Source organism: Siphateles boraxobius, unplaced genomic scaffold (assembly GCF_051911475.1).
Source record: "Siphateles boraxobius isolate OS27281-9 unplaced genomic scaffold, OSU_SipBor_1 22, whole genome shotgun sequence".
NCBI lineage: Eukaryota > Metazoa > Chordata > Actinopteri > Cypriniformes > Leuciscidae > Siphateles > Siphateles boraxobius.
This window is the reverse complement of record NW_027508833.1, coordinates 37,986,055-38,005,887: the sequence shown is the minus strand read 5'-3', so window position 1 is coordinate 38,005,887 and position 19,833 is coordinate 37,986,055. Positions and strand designations below refer to the sequence as shown.

The following is a 19,833-nucleotide window of genomic DNA, read 5'->3' as shown; positions in this document are numbered from 1 at the left end:
GGTTGTAATCACTGATACTAATACAGCCATTGATGTCTGGATAAAAATGACCCCCCCCATTTTAAACATTAATTATAGCCATCCAACATTACAGAGATTCAGCCATTACAATTGAAATATATGCTATTTTAAACATTTATTAGGATTCAAAAAATATAACCACTTTTAATTTAAGTGAACTTCAAACAATCATCACATAAACAGAAATGCACAGAAATTGAATAAAGTTATCAAACAGTCTACACTGCATGTATTATAAAATAAATATAGACTAATCCTTATTAAAGCTGCAAAAGTTCTTTAGTCAAGAGCAGTGAGTAATTTTCTCTGTTCCCTTTGTTCTTTGATTAACTTTATTGGCTGCTGTCCCTTTTAAAACCAGCCGCTGCTGACAGAGACTCGGATCTCACACGCGCCTCATTCTCTCACAACTCTTTACGTTAATCATAAGACTGCTCTTATGCTATGAAAATACTCAACAAAACGGACATTTTGGCATAATTGTGTGTGTTATTGTTTGTTTAAGCGCAAAAGAGAACTCTATTCTGGCGCACTGTCTGCGCACGATACTGGCGCACGTGTTTCTATGTGTCATAAGTCAGGACATTCACAGGCACCGCGGTCTATTTAGTCTTGTCGCGCATGAATGGTTTAAAAGCATTTGCATGAATAAGAGTGGGATCACAATGTAACACTAACCAAAGGATGTCAAAAAATCATGGATGCTGCGTTAATTGCGTTAACAACCTTAATTTATTTATTTAATATAAAATCGCAGCATTTTGCGTTATATAATCACATAGGCTTGACATCGTGATTGCGATATAATTAATCGTGCAGCACTAATTTAGTATTCCAAACTATTTGCACCCTTAAAAAATAAACCATAATATGTAATTTACATATTATGACCTAGCTAGGGAGTCAACTTACTATAGTGGGAAAAGATGGCCTTTTCCATGATTTTAAATTGTGTTGAAAGAATTCAATTCTATTATTGCTAATTTCCCTTAACAATGTATTGGATGAAGCATAATTATTCTATTGGCTAACATAATAAAAAAATTTTATTAATTAAAAATTCACACTGTTCTTAAAGGGGTCATCGGATGCAAAAATCACTTTTATATGGTGTTTGCATATAAATGTGCCTTTGCAGTGTGTGAACAACCACCATACAATGAAAATAATCCATTCACTCTTTTTAACTTTTTTATTTTAATCCTCAAAAAACCTAAACACTCTCAATAATCAAGCCGTTTAAATTTTCTGAGAAAAATGTCATATTGCTCATGCTCCGCCCACGACCACTGACGGACTTTCCCGTATTAGCATATCTCTCCCATTTGTATACTGTCCACCAAGGCAGCACATATCTTGTGTCGACTCGCCCCAGGGAAGAGAGGGATGGGATGACCAGTTGCTCATTATCATTTAAAGAGGCATGCACTGAAATGGGTCGCTGTGACAGAGCTTTTTTTGAGGAGGTAAAAAGGGTGTTGTTTTACACAACCATTGAAGAATTTTAACAAAAGTATTTTACAAACTTTACATGAAGACCTTAAAGGATCATGATCAGCTTGTGGAAAATGGGCATCTGATGACCCCTTTAAGGGAGACATCTTCCCTCATCTTACTGTATAGTTCTACATGACTTATTACAGCAAACAGGCCTTTTTGTACTTTTTTAGTTTGTTTTTAGTTTAATAAAGTAAATAAAAACTACAAATATACATATACTTTTTGACATTATATTAGGCTACAGAGCTTTGTGCATGTGCATATGTTCATTAAAAATATGTCACGATGCATAATTAGACTCCATTTTCTTCATGTAAAATATTATTTGTTATTTTATTAATTTTGATATACATGGGGATTTATATATGACCTGGGCATTTCTAGTTTTTATGTGATTCACCCTGACCTTCCATCAATGTCAAGACCCAAAAATGAAGGAAATCATAACCATACAGCTGCAAAGATGTATTCTGTGTGGGCTGTTTTTTCAGGTGCCTAGGAAGTCAAAGCTTACAGTCCACAGGAATTTGAGAGATGATGAAGGTTTCATCGTAAGACATTTTGCTGGTGCCGTATGCTATGAGACTGTAAGTTCCCAATTCACAGTTCATTCTGAATTCCTTTATGTATAGAAACCCTTGTGTTGTTTTATTTCTGTAATGTGATAGTCTTTAACATGCGTAATTAACTTCTTCCACACTGTAAAATCAATTGGGGACTTGGGGGAATCCCTTTGGTAAAGGTTTTTTTTTTTTTTGTGGTTGACTTTGTGTTTATTTCTATGCCCTGTGGGTTTTGTGTATGTGTGTGAGCAGACCCAGTTTGTGGAGAAGAATAATGACGCCCTCCACATGTCTTTGGAGTGCCTGGTGTGTGAGTCGAAGGACAAGTTTGTCCGGGATCTCTTTGAGAACAGCTCCAATTCCAAGGACTCAAAGCAGAAGGCTGGCAAACTCAGCTTTATCAGTGTGGGAAACAAATTCAAGGTGAATCTGTCTTTTAGCTTATATTCTCCTGATAGCCAGAAAACACACATTGTCTAAGGTAGAGGTTTTCAATCCTGCTCCTGGAGGGCCACTGTCCTGCAGATTTTACCTGCTTCAGCCTGCTTCAGCACACCTGCCTTTGTATATTCAAGCGATCTTGAAGAGCTTGATGAGCTGATTCAGGTGTGTTTGATAAGGGTTGGAACTAAACACTGCAGGACAGCGGCCCTCCAGGAGCAGGATTGAAGACCTCTGGTCTAAGGCATCTATATGTTTGAAGATATGACAAAAAAAATAAAAAACCCTCAAGACTACAGGCTTTCCTCAGATCAGGAGTTCCTCAAGGCTTTGTATTTGGACCGCTGTAGATTTTGTTTTACGGGGCTAGATGTTTTATTTTTGTTCTTCTTGATAGTTGTAGGTTTTAAAAGTTTTTTGTGAGAGACTATTGATCTTTTACCTGATGATCTAATTCCTTTCCTTCTAACTTTTGCCCTTTCTCAATCCTCCTTTCTTAGACCTTCTCCTGTTTCTTCAACCTTTCCCTGTGAAAAGTTCTGGTGCTGAAATAAATGTAGAGCAAAAAACTGAAGCTTTTTTAGGGTAAGCCTGGCTTAAATATTCAGTGCCAGAACCACAGGGTAACTTGCAACCTCATAAAAAAATGTTGATCTTAAGTTTCTCCCACCCTTCTCCTTCACCCACTTGGTCCATTTCCGTGTGTGAATGTGGCTGCCACTTTTTTAGTCTCTGCTGTAGTTGTTTGTCATGTCATTGCTGAAGAAATCATACGCAAGGAATTCATACTGATAGGGAGCTCTCACTGTAAACACATCACCATGTCATTTATGTCACCATCATGATAAGATAAAATATCTTTGTAATTGGACCAATCACCAGTATAATGCATGCCTTTTACTTCCTGTATGTGTCAAAATGTGTAATACTATTTGCATGGAAGTACAACTCCCAATGTCTCAAGAAGTGACATTTTGTTTAAAATGATCTTTATTTTTACAAAAAAAGATGCTCTTAATTCAAATTTACACGATTCACTCTCACATTTCTTTCCTGATCAAATTTCATAGACCCAACTGAACCTTCTACTGGAAAAGCTTCGCAGTACAGTGAGTAATGAGTTTAATGTTATTCATGTGTTATTTTAAAAATATTAGCCACTTGTTTTGATTATTACTGAGTGTGTCTAATGCATGCCGCAAACCAGGCGTCACAACAAAAAATAGTTGCTGATTTATGGCACTGGTAAATGACACATTAAAGCAAAAAGAAAAAAATGTGGTTGTTTACTTCGCATGACTGTATCTACCCGTCTAAGTTGTCCAGAATCTGCTGTATAGACTTTTTCACAGACTGCGATGATGCAAAAAAAGTAAATCTTGCAAACATTTTATATTTTATTTTTTTAAAGAAACGTTATATTATTCTGGCATTAAATAACAAATAAACTAGTCAAGGCGGCTGTGGTGTAATTTCTTTCTTTCCTCTTTTGGAATGTTGTAGAAATCCAATAGTGGAAAAACAAATAATGTTTACTATGTTCTCCCATTTATCCTACTGTTCAAAAGTTTTTTACATTTATTCAGCCAGGATGCATTCATTTGTTTCAAATTAAAGGAGAACTCCGGGCAATTTTTAAGTTAATCTTGATCGTTAGACCTTTGTGAGTACTGACTATAGAAAAAAAAACGAACCGGATTGGTGCTTGCTACGCAGAGCTGCGACCGCGAATGCCCAGAGCTCCCACCCAGCTAAAACGGCAGCTATGGGGGCATCGACATAAAGAGCGTTTTTGAGCCTCTTAACAGACACAAAATGCAATTAAAATGTCTGTCCAACATGAACAGGGACCCTACATGTGAACAATATGCGTTTAGCAACTTAGCCATTGTTTCAACTCACCTAAATAGTCTTTTAGACGGCAAGCTGTAGTCTCGCGCTGCAGTCCCTTGCTGTACCCGGAAAAGGTAAACAATGTCCAGGTGGGAGGAGCGTTGATCATGTGCGACGAGTTAAGATCAGAGTTGCTTACAAGTGAAGAAGAAATGGTTCGTGTTTGTGCCTTTCCGAATTGTGACAACAGAATGCGAAAATATAAGAGCTTAAATTTTCATCGTCTTCCTTTCCATGACCTCGAGATTCTGCAGTTTGTGGCTAGTTGTATTTCAACTTGATGTGCAAACTCCCGTAGAAGTACTACGCGCTAAAGATTACCGCATTTGCAGTGAACACTTTGACAAGGATGACTACACACACTCAACACAGCGGGGCCGTTTGAAGAAAAATGCCATTCCATGTACGAAGACTCGTCGCACATGATCAACGCTCCTCCCACCTGGACATTGTTTACCTTTTCCGGCTACAGCACGGGACTGCAGCGCGAGACTACAGCTTGCCGTCTAAAATACTATTTAGGTGAGTTGAAACAATGGCTAAGTTGCTAAACGCATCTTGTTCACATGTAGGGTCCCTGTTCATGTTGGACAGACATTTTAATTGCATTTTGTGTCTGTTAAGAGGCTCAAAAACGCTCCTTATGTCGATGCCCCCATAGCTGCCGTTTTAGCTGAGTGGGAGCTCTGGGCATTCGCGGTCGCAGCTCCGCGTAGCAAGCACCAATCCGGTTCGTTTTTTTTCTATAGTCAGTACTCACAAAGGTCTAACGATCAAGATTAACTTAAAAATTGCCCGGAGTTCTCCTTTAACAGTAAAGACATGCATAATGTTACAAAAGATTTATATGCTATTTTAAATAAATGCTATTCTTTTGATTTTTCATTATCAAAGAATCCTGAAAAAAACGTGCATCACCATTTCCACAAAAACATTAAGCAGCACAACTGTTTTTAACATTTAGAATAATGAGAAATCGCAGCATATTAGAATAGTTTCTGGATAATCATGTGATACTAAAGAATGGCAAAATGAAATTCAGTTTTGCCATTACAGGAATAAATTACATTAGAAAACATATTAAAATAGAAAACTGATATTTCACAGTATTACTGTTGTTTACTGTATTTTTGGGGGGGAAAATGCACCTTTGGTGAGCATAAGAGACTTTTTCTAAAAAAACAAAAAACAAAAAAAAAACTCACCAACCCAAAACTTTCAACGTGTACCTCTAAAAAAGAAGTGTACCTTTCTCTTCCAATCCTGGATATGTGAAAAGGGTCCATTCTAGACCAGACCCTATGGCCATTAAGCCAATGGTCTTGTCATGCTGACTATACATATAATATTGTTTGTTCTCTGTTCAAATGTAATAACTTCTCATGTGCATTGTGAAGGGCTCTAGTTTCATCCGTTGCGTGAAGCCTAATCTGAAGATGGTGAGCCACCAGTTTGAAGGAGCTCAGATTCTGTCTCAACTGCAGTGCTCAGGTATGTATATGATTATATAGGTGTATTTTTTTCACTTTCCAATTCATCTCCCAGCTCTTGTTAATGCTTCAAATATTTCAATTTAAGAAAACCCACCACAAATACCAAGCAATCATCAGTTGGAAGTGCCTTTTGTTTTGTTTTTAAACAAATCTCAAAGTTGCCTATGGAGTGGCTATATTAAATGTGAGCTCCACTGATTTTTCATTATCTTTTGAGGTGGCGTTACCACAAGAGTGTTTTGAAGGTTTGTGTTATTGCATTTAATAGGATGTTAGCAAAGTTTTAAAAATAAACTTTCAGGCAAGAAACATAAACAGAGTATAGCCCTAGAAGTTGCACTGACATGTCGTTTAGCCAATTAGATTGATACCTTTGTTAACTAGTTGTGCATTACATGAGGTAAACGTAGACTCATCAGCTTTGCCTACTAGCAAGTAAGTACTCGTGTCCTAATTTATACTGCTCAGTCTGTGGGTTTTGTTGACAAAGGCAAGCTCACAGTGTTCAGGTACAGGTTGGCTGCACATTGCTAAGAATAAGATGTTGAGTCTTCCTTTAAACTTGGTTCATGCTTTAGCTCCAGCCTTCAATGTATCTTCACTGGCTCCATTATCTGTACTTCTCCTCTCCTCTCAGGCATGGTATCAGTGCTGGACCTGATGCAGGGTGGCTTCCCTTCCCGAGCTCCGTTTCATGAGCTTTACAACATGTACAAGCAGTACATGCCCAACAAGCTTACAAGGCTTGATCCTCGACTCTTTTGCAAAGTAAACCTTTATTGTTTATTTTGATCTTTATCATTGCATCTCATTCTATTCTGATTGTTATTCATCTGTTATTCTTGTGTACGTAATTAGGATTAGTATGATTGATGATAGCTTGCTGGATTATTTTTAGAAAAGATTGTATGACCTTTCATATTCTTTTTCCAAAGCACGCACAGAGTAATCCCTTATTGATTTCCATGATAAATTATAGTGGTTTATCATCAGGAGTTACAGATACATTTGGAAGTCAAATTGCATTTTAATCATACACCCGCGGTTAAATATAAAGTATTTATTTCTTCATGAAATGTAAAATTAGATTCCATGCTAATACAGTATATGAGCAGGCTGCAATTAATGATGATGGCAATTATTGAAAATTAATTATAGCTTCATGCTTGTAATGCAATGTCTAGAGTATAATCAAGTCTCAACAAAAAGGTATTTTTTCTGCTTTCTCTGCCAGGCCTTTAGGACAGATTTTCATTCAAGTACATATTAGGAGCATATTTTTATTTTTCATTAAATATATTTTTTTCCTCCCAAACAACCCTAAAATGACAATTTTCACTAACAGCTGGAAAATTTTGTCCACTATGATGTAAATCTTTGCTGGGAAGTGGCATAAATTGCAAAACATTACTGATTTGATTGTTTTCAAATCATTCTAACTGATTCTAAAGCTCAATCCCAATCCACCCCTTGGCCCTACCCCTGCGTTTTGCACGTTCACGTCTAGGGATAGTGTGTCACGATTCTTGTTGTGATAGAGGGGTAGGGCGAAGGGCTAGGGCTACATAGCCCTCGAAATGGAGATTTTGCAGAGGCACACTCCGAACGTAGGGCTACGAGAAAGTTCCCAGAATGCATCACGAATCACCGGCGAGATGGCTTCGCGAGCGGTTAAACATTTAAATTTAGCCCCAGAAATACACCAACATGCACTTTATTTACTCTTATAATAATAATATAGTCTTTTAAATTAAGAAATTGTATAATAAATTACCTTTCCGAAACAGAAAATACATACATTTCGAGGAAGGAACGTTATAATCATCATGTTTCCTCAGAGGTAAGAGCAGCGGCGCTCATTGTTAGTCGTTGTCATGGAGAAATCCTGTAAAAACTCGTCGCTTCCGTAACGTCAGAGCGATCATCGACGACTGATGACGTATCGGGTTCATGAAGGGTTGTTCCATTTCGTAGGGGAACATTTCAACCCCTTGGCCCTTGTAACTCTGTTTTAAGGGCCAAGGGGTACACTCGAAAACAAGTGGTAGAGGCAAGGGGTGAATTGGGATTGAGCCTAACTCACAAGTCACAAAAAAAAACGCACAGAAAATCAAATGTTTAAGTTTGCTAGGCATTCAAAAAAATGAAAACATACACTGAAACATAATAGCGTAAGCACTGGCCCGAAGCTGTAATGCCATTCTTGTTGATCTCTAAATGTCATTTAATAAAGCATGCGTTCCACTGTCTGATTGTATTGTCTCTTCCTGCAGGCTCTGTTTAAAGCACTGGGCCTCAACGAGAATGATTACAAGTTTGGCTTGACCAGGGTTTTCTTCCGCCCCGGGAAGGTGATAATTTCTCACAATATTTCTCATGAGGATTGGAATATTACAAGACTGTTAAAACCGCTATCGTATTTCATTAAGCTGGCGCACATGGGAATCTCGTAAACCAAAATGTAGCTACATAAATCTCAACCTGTGTGTGTTTGCTTCAGTTTGCAGAGTTCGACCAGATCATGAAGTCTGATCCGGAGCACCTGGCTGAGCTTGTAAAACGGGTCAATAAGTGGCTGGTGTGCAGCCGCTGGAAGAAGGTCCAGTGGTGCACACTGTCAGTTATTAAATGTACGTCACCCTTCATAACCCCAGCAAACTGGCTTTCATAAAAGCAATTAGAAGCATCCCACACCCTCCCATTCACCTTTGCAATGTTACAGTTTGATGCTGTTCATGAGTAAGCATCTTCTTCCTCTCTCTTTCACTTGCCACAGTGAGGAACAAAATGAGATTCAGGGCTAGTGCTTGCATCAAGATTCAGAAGACGGTTCGCATGTGGCTGTGCAAAAAAAGACACAAGACTCGGTACGAACACACCACAAGCATAACACCTTGAAAAGATCTTAAAACCTTTACCTTATAAGCCTATATTGTGAAAATAATACTTATTTTACCTATTCTTTTATTACACCTCATATAACAAATATATATATATATATATATATATATATATGTATATGTATGTATATGTATGTATAGGTTTTATTTTTATTTACTTATTTGACATTTGCTTGCAAAATATCGAGATGGAATTTAATAAAGAAGTTCAAAAACATGCTAAACGTACAAATGTATATATTTTTTTAAAATAAATTAATAGACTGGACATAAAATTAACACAATTGTCTCTATTATCATGGCAGCATTGATGGCCTGGTGAAGGTAAAAAATTTGAAGAAACGGATGGAGAAGTTCAACGAGGCTGTGAATGGACTCAAAGAGGGTAAACAGGAAGTGAGCAAACAGGTCGAGGAACTGGCCACCTCAACCGACGCCCTCATTGCCAAGATCAAGGTGAGGTTTTCCACTGGAAAACCGCCCAAGGTTGACAAACCCCCTTTCACCTCCTCCAGCTTACAAAGCTCAATGATGTTACGCGGTGTAGCTCCTTTCTTAGCCTTCGTTCGTGTATCAGTTTCCATGCATAATTCAACAGGTGTGTGTTTTTCCATGTCCTGATGAAGGCGGTCTAAAGTTGTGGCTAGAATTGTCTGCCAGCTTCTAGAGTTGTCTCTTCTTAGGGACCAAAGAAAGATAGCCGACACTCTTCATTTAATTCTGCAGAAAATCTAGTGCTCACAGCAGAGTAAATAAATACAAAGTATGCAAATCGACAGTCTGACAATGAATTTTCTGTCTGCAGATCATCATTGACATTCGCGCCACATGCTGTCAAGACTATTTTCAAGGTTTTGCCGCATTATGCCTTTTCTAGTGTTCATTTCTTGCCTTCCCCTGAACTTTCAGCTGCGGCTGATTGAATGCAGTATATGCATTGTTGTATTCTCTACGTGGAGCCCAAGCTCATCTGTCAGATTCGGAGTGCATTATTGACAGGGAGCTCGAGAGACATTGCGCCCTCTCCCTGATAGATAGCTGGCACAAGAGCTGAAACTTTTCTACCTGAACACTTCATTCCTCCCTCTAAATGAGATGCGCTGTGCACTTCTGCACCCGTGATAGCCCTCTTTGTTATTAGCATAGCACTTTTTGATTAGCATCTGGCTTTTGATTGGCAATGCCTTCTATTACCTTACCATCTGGACTGGAGATTACTGTGGCCTCCCTGGCTAATAATGCAGATTGTGTCAATGGCTGTCATTCAAAAGCTAGCGCTAACTCATCTAGCGTTAGGGGGTGAGACGGACCTTGTCATTAAGTCCCTGCCCCCCTGCGGTACAATGATCTTTCACAATGCTCCCATCCCTCCACGCTCCTCTGGTGCTCTGCCAGATGGCACAAAATCCACATCCAGGTTTAATGAATATCTGCAGGATATTAATACAACTGCGGTGCATGTGGCCCAGCGTTTCCACTGTCGTCGAGATGACGAGTTACCATTGAGTTGCTGCCACTTTCTACACTTTGAAATGCGAAACTGTTCATGTTTTTTAACGAAACACAGGAGGCAAATCCGCTACTGTAGAGTGCAACCAAGTGGCCCGTCCTGTCATCATTTGTCATATTTTACCCACCCTAATGTTGTTTTAACCTCCTATTATTTCCTTTTTTTCTTTATAAACAAAAGGAAGTATTTAAGCAGAATGTCCAAGTTTCTGTTTTCCATACAATTAAAGTGTATAGTGATTTATACTGTCAAGCTTCAAAAAGTTAACGAAAGCATTATAAATGTAAAATATATGACTGACACAGTATTCTTATAATAAACAATGAGAAATCGATCAAATTTAAGTTAAAGCATCATCAGTGCAAAGGCATACTTTCTTTAGTTGAAAACAAGCACAAATTACATTATTGAGTATTTTTGGTAGATGATTTTTGGTAGTTTTTTGGTCTGTTCATGGTATACTGTATAGCATGCTAATTGACATTACATCAGATAAATGACTGACAACCCAAATTATACCCATAATTATATTGAGCAGACACTTTTGTTCAATGCAACTTACAAAGGAGGAGAAATAATAGAAGCTAACAAAATAGGACTAGCAAAAGAGCAACAATATGTAAGTGATGTGACAAGTCACTGTTAGTCTAGCACAGTGCACGCAAGCAAGGGGTTTTTCTTATTATTGTTATTTTAAATAAAAAAAATATATATATAAAGTGTTATTATTGATGGGTCTGCATCTTTAGCCATTTCTTGAAAATGCCTACAGACTCAGCTGCTTGGGTTGAGTTATGCAGGGAATATTCTGCTCTGTCTTGTTTTTATCTGTAATACTGTCCGTCAAACTTACTAAACTGTTTTTATGACATACAAACTTCCTTTTTTGGTAAATTCCCAACATTATAGAAAAAAAAATCTTGTTATGGCACATGTAATTTGGAAACTATGTATTCAGGTAAAGAGGCAAGCGAATGGAGTTTTGTTTGCCAGTTATCTCATAATGCAAGTGTTGAATCAGATTATGTTAACTAAACTTAATTACTAAAAAATTATTGTCCAAAAGCAAAATATCTCTCTGTTTGCACAAAGGAAATTAATAGATTTTAAAAAGAATTAGAAAGGGGAAATGGTCTAAATAACGCTTGTTGTTTTTCATGACATTAAACTTCCATGATTTGTTTTCTCCATTAAATACAAAAATACATTATTTAGCCAGTTTGCATCTGGAGAAAGCATCTGTTACACTTTTTTCTCTTTCTTTTCAATATTTATGACAAATCGACTGTCTGAATTTTTTGGCACTTGGGAAGATCGCCCCTATGTAATTTCACTATTTACTCGGCTTCTACTGTTGTATTAAGTGTTTCAACATAACCTGATGATGATGCATTTTTAAGTAATTAATACCAAAATCATCAGCAAGCGAGCTGAATCTCGACATCATTGTTCCTGCGTCCCATTCTGAAGGGCTCATCCCTATGCCCTAATCCCTTCATAGTGTTTACCCTCTAGAGTGAGGGCATCAAAGGGATGAAGGGTGTAGCGGACCAAAACACTGTTCATTGGAAAGCACTGCCACTGGAAAGCGTCACCTTGTCGACCAAATTAAGGAGGCGCTATCGTTGCACAACTTTGTAAGCTGCTAGACAGAAGAAAAGCCATTTTTTCAAAACATGGGAGCGAAGTGTTGTCCACCAGTTGTATACTTCAAAATCCTTCATTTTGAACGGCCCTTTGAAGTGGCCAGTTTTGAGCACTTTAGTTTGGAATGACCCTTCATAATGGTGGCCATGATTGTTTTTCACTCCAAAGTGCTCGTCAAATACAGATTCAACCCATTGGGAACATAGCCTGTTTTTGACGGACATAGATAGAATATCCACCCTTGAAAAGCTGTGGCTGTGCTAAGTTAATCGCTGTTGTTTAGTTGTACGAAATTACACCTTTTTTTGCCCATTTGGAGCTTGGCAGTATAAATTGACGTCCACTTTCATTCTATCGAAAACTGAAGCTCTCATAAGTTTGTCTTTCTACTGAGTTCAACATACAATGTAACCAGTCTGAACAAGTGACTCTTAAGAGCCCCTTCTTTTTAGTGAATCAAAAACAGCCTTATTTCTGAAAAGAATGACTCTCATGAGCCAGTTCTTGTAATGAATAGCTCAAAAAGACAAGTTACTGGTTTGAATCACGGGTCTGCCGAAACACTGCCCTGTAAAATGTCTTTCATATGGAGGCAAAGCAGATATTATAACTAAAATATACTCGAATATACTCTAATAAATCAAATCAAATCAATTTTAACACTCTTTTTGTCTCTCAGTCCACGGTGATGAGCCGCAAGGAGATCGAGCAAGAATATGAGGGCCTGGTGAAACGCTCGGAGCATCTCCTCTCCTCAATGCAGAAGAAAAAGCAGGAGCAGGAGGAGACGGAGAGACTCAAGCGCATCCAGGAGGAGATGGAGAGAGAGCGGAAGAGACGTGAAGAGGATGAGCAGTTACGCAAACAGGAGGAAGAAGACCGCCGCATGTGAGTCACGTCACAAGTTTCGTACAGAATAACCCGTACATTAGGTCAGAGTCCCAGCACATTTGAAAGAAGAACAGGAGCTGAAAAAAAGGGTGTAGGAGGGGATTGGCAGAAAGATTAATACATCACTGGAGGGTTCGGCTTGACCTGCTCTCTCTCATGCATTCTCCAGAGCCTGCTGTCATGGACAGCATCTGTCATCATTTCACGAATCAGGTCATGATGATATTTCTATGTTTAAAGTCTTGCAAAAAAATATTTAGTTCCACACCAGCATAAGCAACAACAGTAACTTCTGTTATTTAATGTTTGGTGTGGCCCGTCCACCCTGGAGCCCTTCCGTATGATTACTTTATTTTCTTAATTTAATTGGTACGATTTTACACATTCCTGTTCATTTTAAGGGGCTATATGTAAGAATTTTCATGTATTAATTGCTTTTTTTTTGCCGTATGTGAACAGCTTGTGACGAAACTTAAAAAAACAATACCTTCCTGACTTCCTGGGTTGTTTATGAAAGCTGTAGACTGATTTTTATGTGAAGGACTCTGGGTGTTTTTCAGCTAAATCAAAAGGATGCGGCGTTTACGTGTGCTCGAGAGCATCTCTTCCTTTCAATGACACATGAAATTAATGCTTATACAATGTTCATGATACTATACTGTTAAGTCAATGTGTCATGCAAAGAAAAGGAATTAATTCAAACCATAGTCTCACATAGCCCGATCTGTATAGTCTATAATATATATTTATAATCAAACTATCATAACAGTGTATTTTAATCACCTCATCTGTCGACATGATGCCGGTCAATTGCAGAGCTTGTGCAAACACATCCACATCGCTATGATCAGACGATTTCTTAACTGCCTCTTTCTCACTGCTTTCATTTTTGTTGTGTTTATTTTATTGAGATGAAAGCGCACAGCACATATTTACATATTCATCTAGCCGTCGCTCTCAGCAGAGTGAATTTCTTTTTACTTCTATGCGGAGAATGAAAAAGAACTTGAATCACTTTCAGTCTCTTGTATGTTACTTGTGCACAAGTGTACGGTGTTGCTAATACCAAGGGTTTCTGATTTCTACATATAGCCCCTTTAAGCAACAGGTCAAAAATTTCAAACCTTCATAGAAGATTTTATGTATCGTAAATGGAATTAGATCCATGCTGTATTTATAAGTTGCTGCTCCATTCTTACAAGAACATCCTGCATGAGCTTTAAGGGTAATTCCGTATAACACTAATATTGTATATAATCATAATAAGAGGCTGAATCCCATGGACATGAGATGGAGAAGATCATTTATCACGTTTTACTGATTGAAAGGTATTGCTTTTACAGGAGCCAACATTAGCTGTACAACTCCAGTCGGCTTGCATTAACAACTATAGTACAAGTTTGTATTAGCCTTAAGTTCTTTGTACTTTCTATGTGAAGAACTTTTTAAGAATGCTGTCTGCCATGCCAGTATCAAATTTAACCTGCCCCTTATAAAATATATTATTTCCTTTGTTTCAAGCTTTCAATGGAAGCTTTTAATGCTTGTGCATCAATTAAAAAAAGTTACACATAGGTCAATCGAGGACAAAAATGTCCACGTCAAAAAACTGTCATAAAAATGTGAATCTTGGGACTTAAGTTTGGTATCATTTTAAAGAAGACCCTTGGCAGATTGTTGCTGAAGTAAAAAAAAAAAGTAAATCCAAAAAAAGTTATATAGGTTCAAGTTTATGAAAATTATTTATGAACATTATTTTATATAAAATATATATATTATGAAACAAGTTGAACTCTAAAACGGCTAGAAAATCAAAGCCATAAATCTAAATAAGTTGTGTTTCAAATTTGAGGTTGATATCTCAAAAAATGAGCTTTCGGTAAGATTTTGTTTGGGCGCAGTAACAGATTTTCCCCATTGGTTTCCAGCAAAACTCCACTGGTCACACAGTAATTGGATTTGTTATTTGCAGTTAAGTTTTTCTCTCTCAATTTTACAAACAAACACACACATACACACATTTTTTTTATAACACACACACTAACCACACTCTGACATCCATACCAACATACCCATACAAATATCGTGGCATAATTTATCCAATTGGCTCTTTAATATGCCGAAGCAGAAAACATGAATAAAGCGAGTATTTGGTTCATAGACCAAACCTGAAAATCTGGTAAAAAATAGTAAAAATTTAAATTTTGAAGCTACAGACCTATTAGTATGAATGAATGATGTGGCATTAGAGTCTTCCTGATAGAACTTCCGCTAAAAGCTTTATTTCATCAAAGAATCCTGAAAAAAATGTATCACTGTTTCCACACAAAGTATTAAACGGATATGTTTCTAAAGCACCCAATTAGCATATTAGAATGATTTCTGAAGAATCATGTAAATAATATAATTTGTAATTAAAGATGTAAATTACAAATTATAAATGCAAGAAAATTCTCTAGCGCTCTGAGACCCATTGTAATGCAAATCACACCCCTTTACTGTGAGCAGCGAAACATTCAACTGAAATTGTATCATTACTGTGTCCCCAATTCAACTCCTCACAAATCTCCCTATTTTCCAGGTCTTAGGGTTGGCAAGGATGCATATGTAAATACCCGAATCCATGATCAACAAAGTACAACGAAAATCGCAGCAGATTTGGTTTGCTGTTTGTGAGATTATATAAATATATAGGTCTTTTGATATGAAAATGCTAACACTTAATAACAACGCTCACCGCGCACACTTCATTTTCAGCTGCTATTCAAGGAACTCCCTCGCATTACAAAGACTAGATAGCGGTCCACGTTTCTCTGTGTGACAATTGGGAATCCACATGTGGGTGTTTTCAAATCCCTTCCTGTGGGTCATTGATCAGGAGGAATAATTCCCCACAGACCGGAGTAACTCATTAACGGTCCACCCTCAATCTCTCTTCCATCAGGAAATCCGAGATGGAGCAGAAAAGGAAGCATGAGGAAGAGGAGAGAAAGAAAAGAGAAGAGGAAGAACGAGTCATGCAGGTGTGTATGTGTATACGCACTCCCTCTGTGTATTGATTCCTCTCCTCCGCGTCTCCTTCTGCAAACCAAATGCCCACTCCGTCTCACGCTGGCGTGTTCAGAGCTGACCGGGACTGGCTGTTCTACAGGCATAATCATGAGTGTATTGAGCTGCCACAGCAGCCTATGGGTTTATTCATCAGCCCCTGCTACCTCCTGGGGCTGGATTATGCTGCGTCTGCGGAGCGAAAGTTCTGTGTTCCCTCTCTCCCGATGGTGATGCTGTGTTTGGGGCTTGGCTGACTTCCCTTGCGCTGCTTCCTCTGATGAATCGCCCTGCAGAGACGCTTTGTGCCCATGCTGACCGAAAACTGTTGCACACTATAAAAAGCTTCTGTGCTGCTTTCTATTCTATTCTCTTCTATTAACTGTTAATGTGACCTTTACTATTACAATTCATTTCATTCAGATTTATTTTGAGATGCACATATACAAACACACATTATTCCACAGTATTTATAATGTGAGTTCATTTAATTTCAATGAATGAAAAGTTGTATCTGTTAACATTTTCGCAATAATTTAATTTGTCATATTATTAAGGCATTTTGTACTCACAAGAATGAACAATTATATTTTTATCAACTGCGATTAATCAAAAATATTGTTAGATAGATAAAGCTAGATAAAGCATGAACTAATATTAATGAATGAGAGAGACCTTATTATAAAGCCTTTTAAGAAGTCTTTCTTTTAAATTATTTTTTTCTGTGCCACTTCTATTAGAAGTCTGCTACTGTGACCTTTTTTTTATTAAAATTGTCTATTTTATTATGATTCTATTCTATTCTGAGGCATTATCTGTTCCATTTTCTGTATAAAATAAAGTTTTTTTTTTGTTGTGTTTTTAACAGAAAATGGAACCGTTAATGCCTCAGCATAAAATATAATCGTATTAAAATATGATCAATGTTTATTATATCACCTGAAAATACAATTGTTTTTGAATCCTTGAATAAATTGAATACCTTTGCAACAGAAAACATTTGCAATTCACTCAAAGGCTGTTGTCACATTGTTTATAAAATCTTTATCACTGTTATTTTCAGCCATAATATATCACTCTGTTTTCCACCACGTCTCTCCTGCTTTTTGCAGACTTAAGATTAATCATGACCAGTGTGTGCTGTAACCCTCTCTATATATTTATGTCTTTGTATAAATGGGCATTAGATATGCCTTGCTTTTTCCTCAGAATAGTGCCTGCATCATTCTTCTTTCTCTCCACGGTTTTCTCTGATGAAAATGTTCCATCTAAGCTTTTCTCTTCTATCACTCCTTTGCTCTGTTTTACCTATGCTTTTGGACCAAGCTGCTGGACTCTCTCCCAGACTGTTCTTACACATCTAAAACCATGCTTTTCATTTTATTTGTTTTTAATCTTTTCTTCTTTTTTTTTCTTTTAATTTAACACAGTCTAGACGTAGAATCTCAGGCCGGCTGGCTGCAGTACAGCTTCGTTTATATGCCTAATCATACCTTAGCACACAGCAGCAGTGTAATGGCTTTATATCCATTCAGTGGGCAGTGCTATAGATGGGTTACAGTGTGTCTAGGGCAGGGCCACCTTGCTAATCTCTCTTCCCTCAAATGTACCAGACGCCACTGGATGGGGAGATTGAGGGAATTCTGTAGCCAGCCTTAAATATCATCATGTTTTTGGACAGTGAAATGTTATGACCAAAAAGCTTCCGCAGCCCTCCTGAAAGTCAGCAACATCAGGGATTTAGCAGGTATAGGCTTTTAAAATGACTTTCTCTTTCAGGAAAATGGCAACAACAAAAAAAAATCTTCATCTAGCAATCATGGGCATATCCAAATTTTTGTGTCGAATGTTCCAAGTAGCATGTTATGTTTCATGGATATGAAAAAAAGATATTGGCTATTTTAAGAAAGGAAACAAGTTCTTCAACATGTCCTGTCTGCTTTGGGTCTTGAATATCCATGTTGGTCCAGGCTGGGTTATGCTGTTGAGTCCTGGTTTAGTGCTGGTCTAGCTGGCTGCTTATCAGCAACATTTAGATGAAGCTAATCAATCAGCATCTGTGTAGTGAAACTGGCCCACAAACAAGTTTTTGCTCGAGGACACCAGAAAACAGGCATCCAAAAGCCTTTTTTTTAAACTGGGATATTGTCAATCTCATTGGGATTCTTTGGCCCACCACAGTTCAACACTCCGAGCTCAAATATGTGGTCATTACTGTTGGCACCCCCAACGGCACCCATTTGAATTCTTGTGTCTCTGTGTTTCCATCGAGTTGGAACAGAACGAAGCCACAGGTGTGGTAAATGCCAAAGGTGTTGAGATTGTGTGTGCGTATTATTGATTTGTGGGGATCTATGTTGTTCCAGGCTGAACTTGAGATGCAGCTGGCATTGGATCGAGAGGAAGAGACTCAGACACAGGCCATGTTGGAGCAGGAAAGGAGGGACAGAGAGTTGGCCATGAGGATCGCTCAGAGCGAGGCAGAACTCATCCAGGATGAAGCCCAATTGGACCCCAGCTTGCGCAGGTATGCACGAACACACACGCGCTCCATAATAATAATAAAGTCGACATCTCAAGCAGCGTCACCGGGTGAAATCATACAAAGAAAGACTCCACGCCGGAATGTTACCATTCATAAAACAGCGATATTTTTATATGGGGATTTCCATCTGAAAAGAGCCTGTATGGTCTCGAGCTGCGACAAAACAACAAACAAAGAACAAGGTTCTGCCAGACAGCGTTACATAAATGCCATGAATCATTTTTAATGCGGCCAACTCGTGTTTCTACAAAAGCAGGTAAACAGAAACACGAGATGCCTGTGGTGCAGCACTCGGGAGTCATATTTCATTTAGTTAATGGAGGTGGACAAAGAACTGTCGCCTTTATGTATAATAAAATAAAAGGCTCTTTTGATGTTATTACATATGCTAACTTGGTGCTAAGAAGACCGTGTTGTCATCCAAACCTCTTTTTTTGTGCTTCCTCTCCCCTCCAGTGATGGTACGACAGGTGTTTGGTTCTTCACAGAGATGTAAGACATACTGTAGAACAGGCCCGTTATCCCCCTGATTTTCCACTTCGTTCAGTCTAACCAGACTCACCCACAGTCACGTCCTGTCCCCGTAATCTCACCACAACCTAGATAGAGGATTACTCATAGAAAGTCACGGTAAACAATGGGCTAATTCTTAGTTTTGATATTAACCTAAATACTTCATACATGAATGAATTCTTGGATTAAATAGAGACTTAGCACGTGGTTATATTTGTAGAATTATTATTTTTTTGCCTACAAATGAAATCAAGGACACACAAATGTAGTCCTTTGGGATTTTTTTACATTAAAAAAAAACAAAAAGGTGTTTGTAAGTTCATATTTTGAACAAACCCCTAACACTACATATTAAACTTTGGCATGTAACTCAGCCTGCAGTATTTTTGATGAATGATAACTCAAATTGTATAGCTTTTGAGGAACTTTTCTAAATAACAGATTTACAATTATCTTGTTTGATGAATGATAAAATGGGCACAAAAATTCACAAAAAAGTCATATTTAGCAATGAACTGGGAAACACTTTCTTTTATAGTCAAACTTCCTCAGAAGGAACTTCCTTCCTTTTTTGTAGATTGGTTTCTCAAAAAAGAAAAGAAAAAATACTGAAACACCAAGAAATTACGAGTGTTTGGGAGCTTCTAAAGGTCTCTTATAAGTCCATTTCAGTCTTGTTTCCTTGGGACCTCAACAACCCTATTTCCATTTACTTATGTTGCCTCAAAAAATATGTTGAATATATGCATGGCAAGCACAGCACCTGCTCATAGGAATTGTATACAAGCTCTCAGCATGGACATTTTCAGGTCTGGATAATGGCCCTCAAGAAAGAAACTCTCAAAGTGTTTAGTGTTGGAGAAATGCG

At 37.9% G+C, this 19,833-nt stretch overlaps 1 protein-coding gene across 3 annotated transcripts in view; it reads left to right on the top strand.

Annotated features, from left to right (window-relative positions):
- myo6b (myosin VIb) overlaps nt 1–19,833 on the top strand; it is a 60,903-nt gene that overhangs the window by 27,373 nt on the left and 13,697 nt on the right. Inside the window, exons 17-29 of one of the 3 annotated variants that reach the window (XM_077239999.1) lie at nt 2,013–2,108; nt 2,337–2,507; nt 3,596–3,634; nt 5,816–5,909; nt 6,549–6,679; nt 8,185–8,262; nt 8,412–8,541; nt 8,688–8,778; nt 9,117–9,267; nt 12,648–12,856; nt 15,804–15,882; nt 18,274–18,434; nt 18,909–18,944. In XM_077239999.1, the coding sequence (XP_077096114.1) occupies nt 2,013–2,108; nt 2,337–2,507; nt 3,596–3,634; nt 5,816–5,909; nt 6,549–6,679; nt 8,185–8,262; nt 8,412–8,541; nt 8,688–8,778; nt 9,117–9,267; nt 12,648–12,856; nt 15,804–15,882; nt 18,274–18,434; nt 18,909–18,944 (1,466 nt within the window). Of the gene's footprint in view, nt 1–2,012; nt 2,109–2,336; nt 2,508–3,025; nt 3,106–3,595; nt 3,635–5,815; nt 5,910–6,548; nt 6,680–8,184; nt 8,263–8,411; nt 8,542–8,687; nt 8,779–9,116; nt 9,268–12,647; nt 12,857–15,803; nt 15,883–18,273; nt 18,435–18,908; nt 18,945–19,833 lie in introns of those variants that run through there. The other 2 variants (XM_077240000.1, XM_077240001.1) reach the window with 2 other exon arrangements.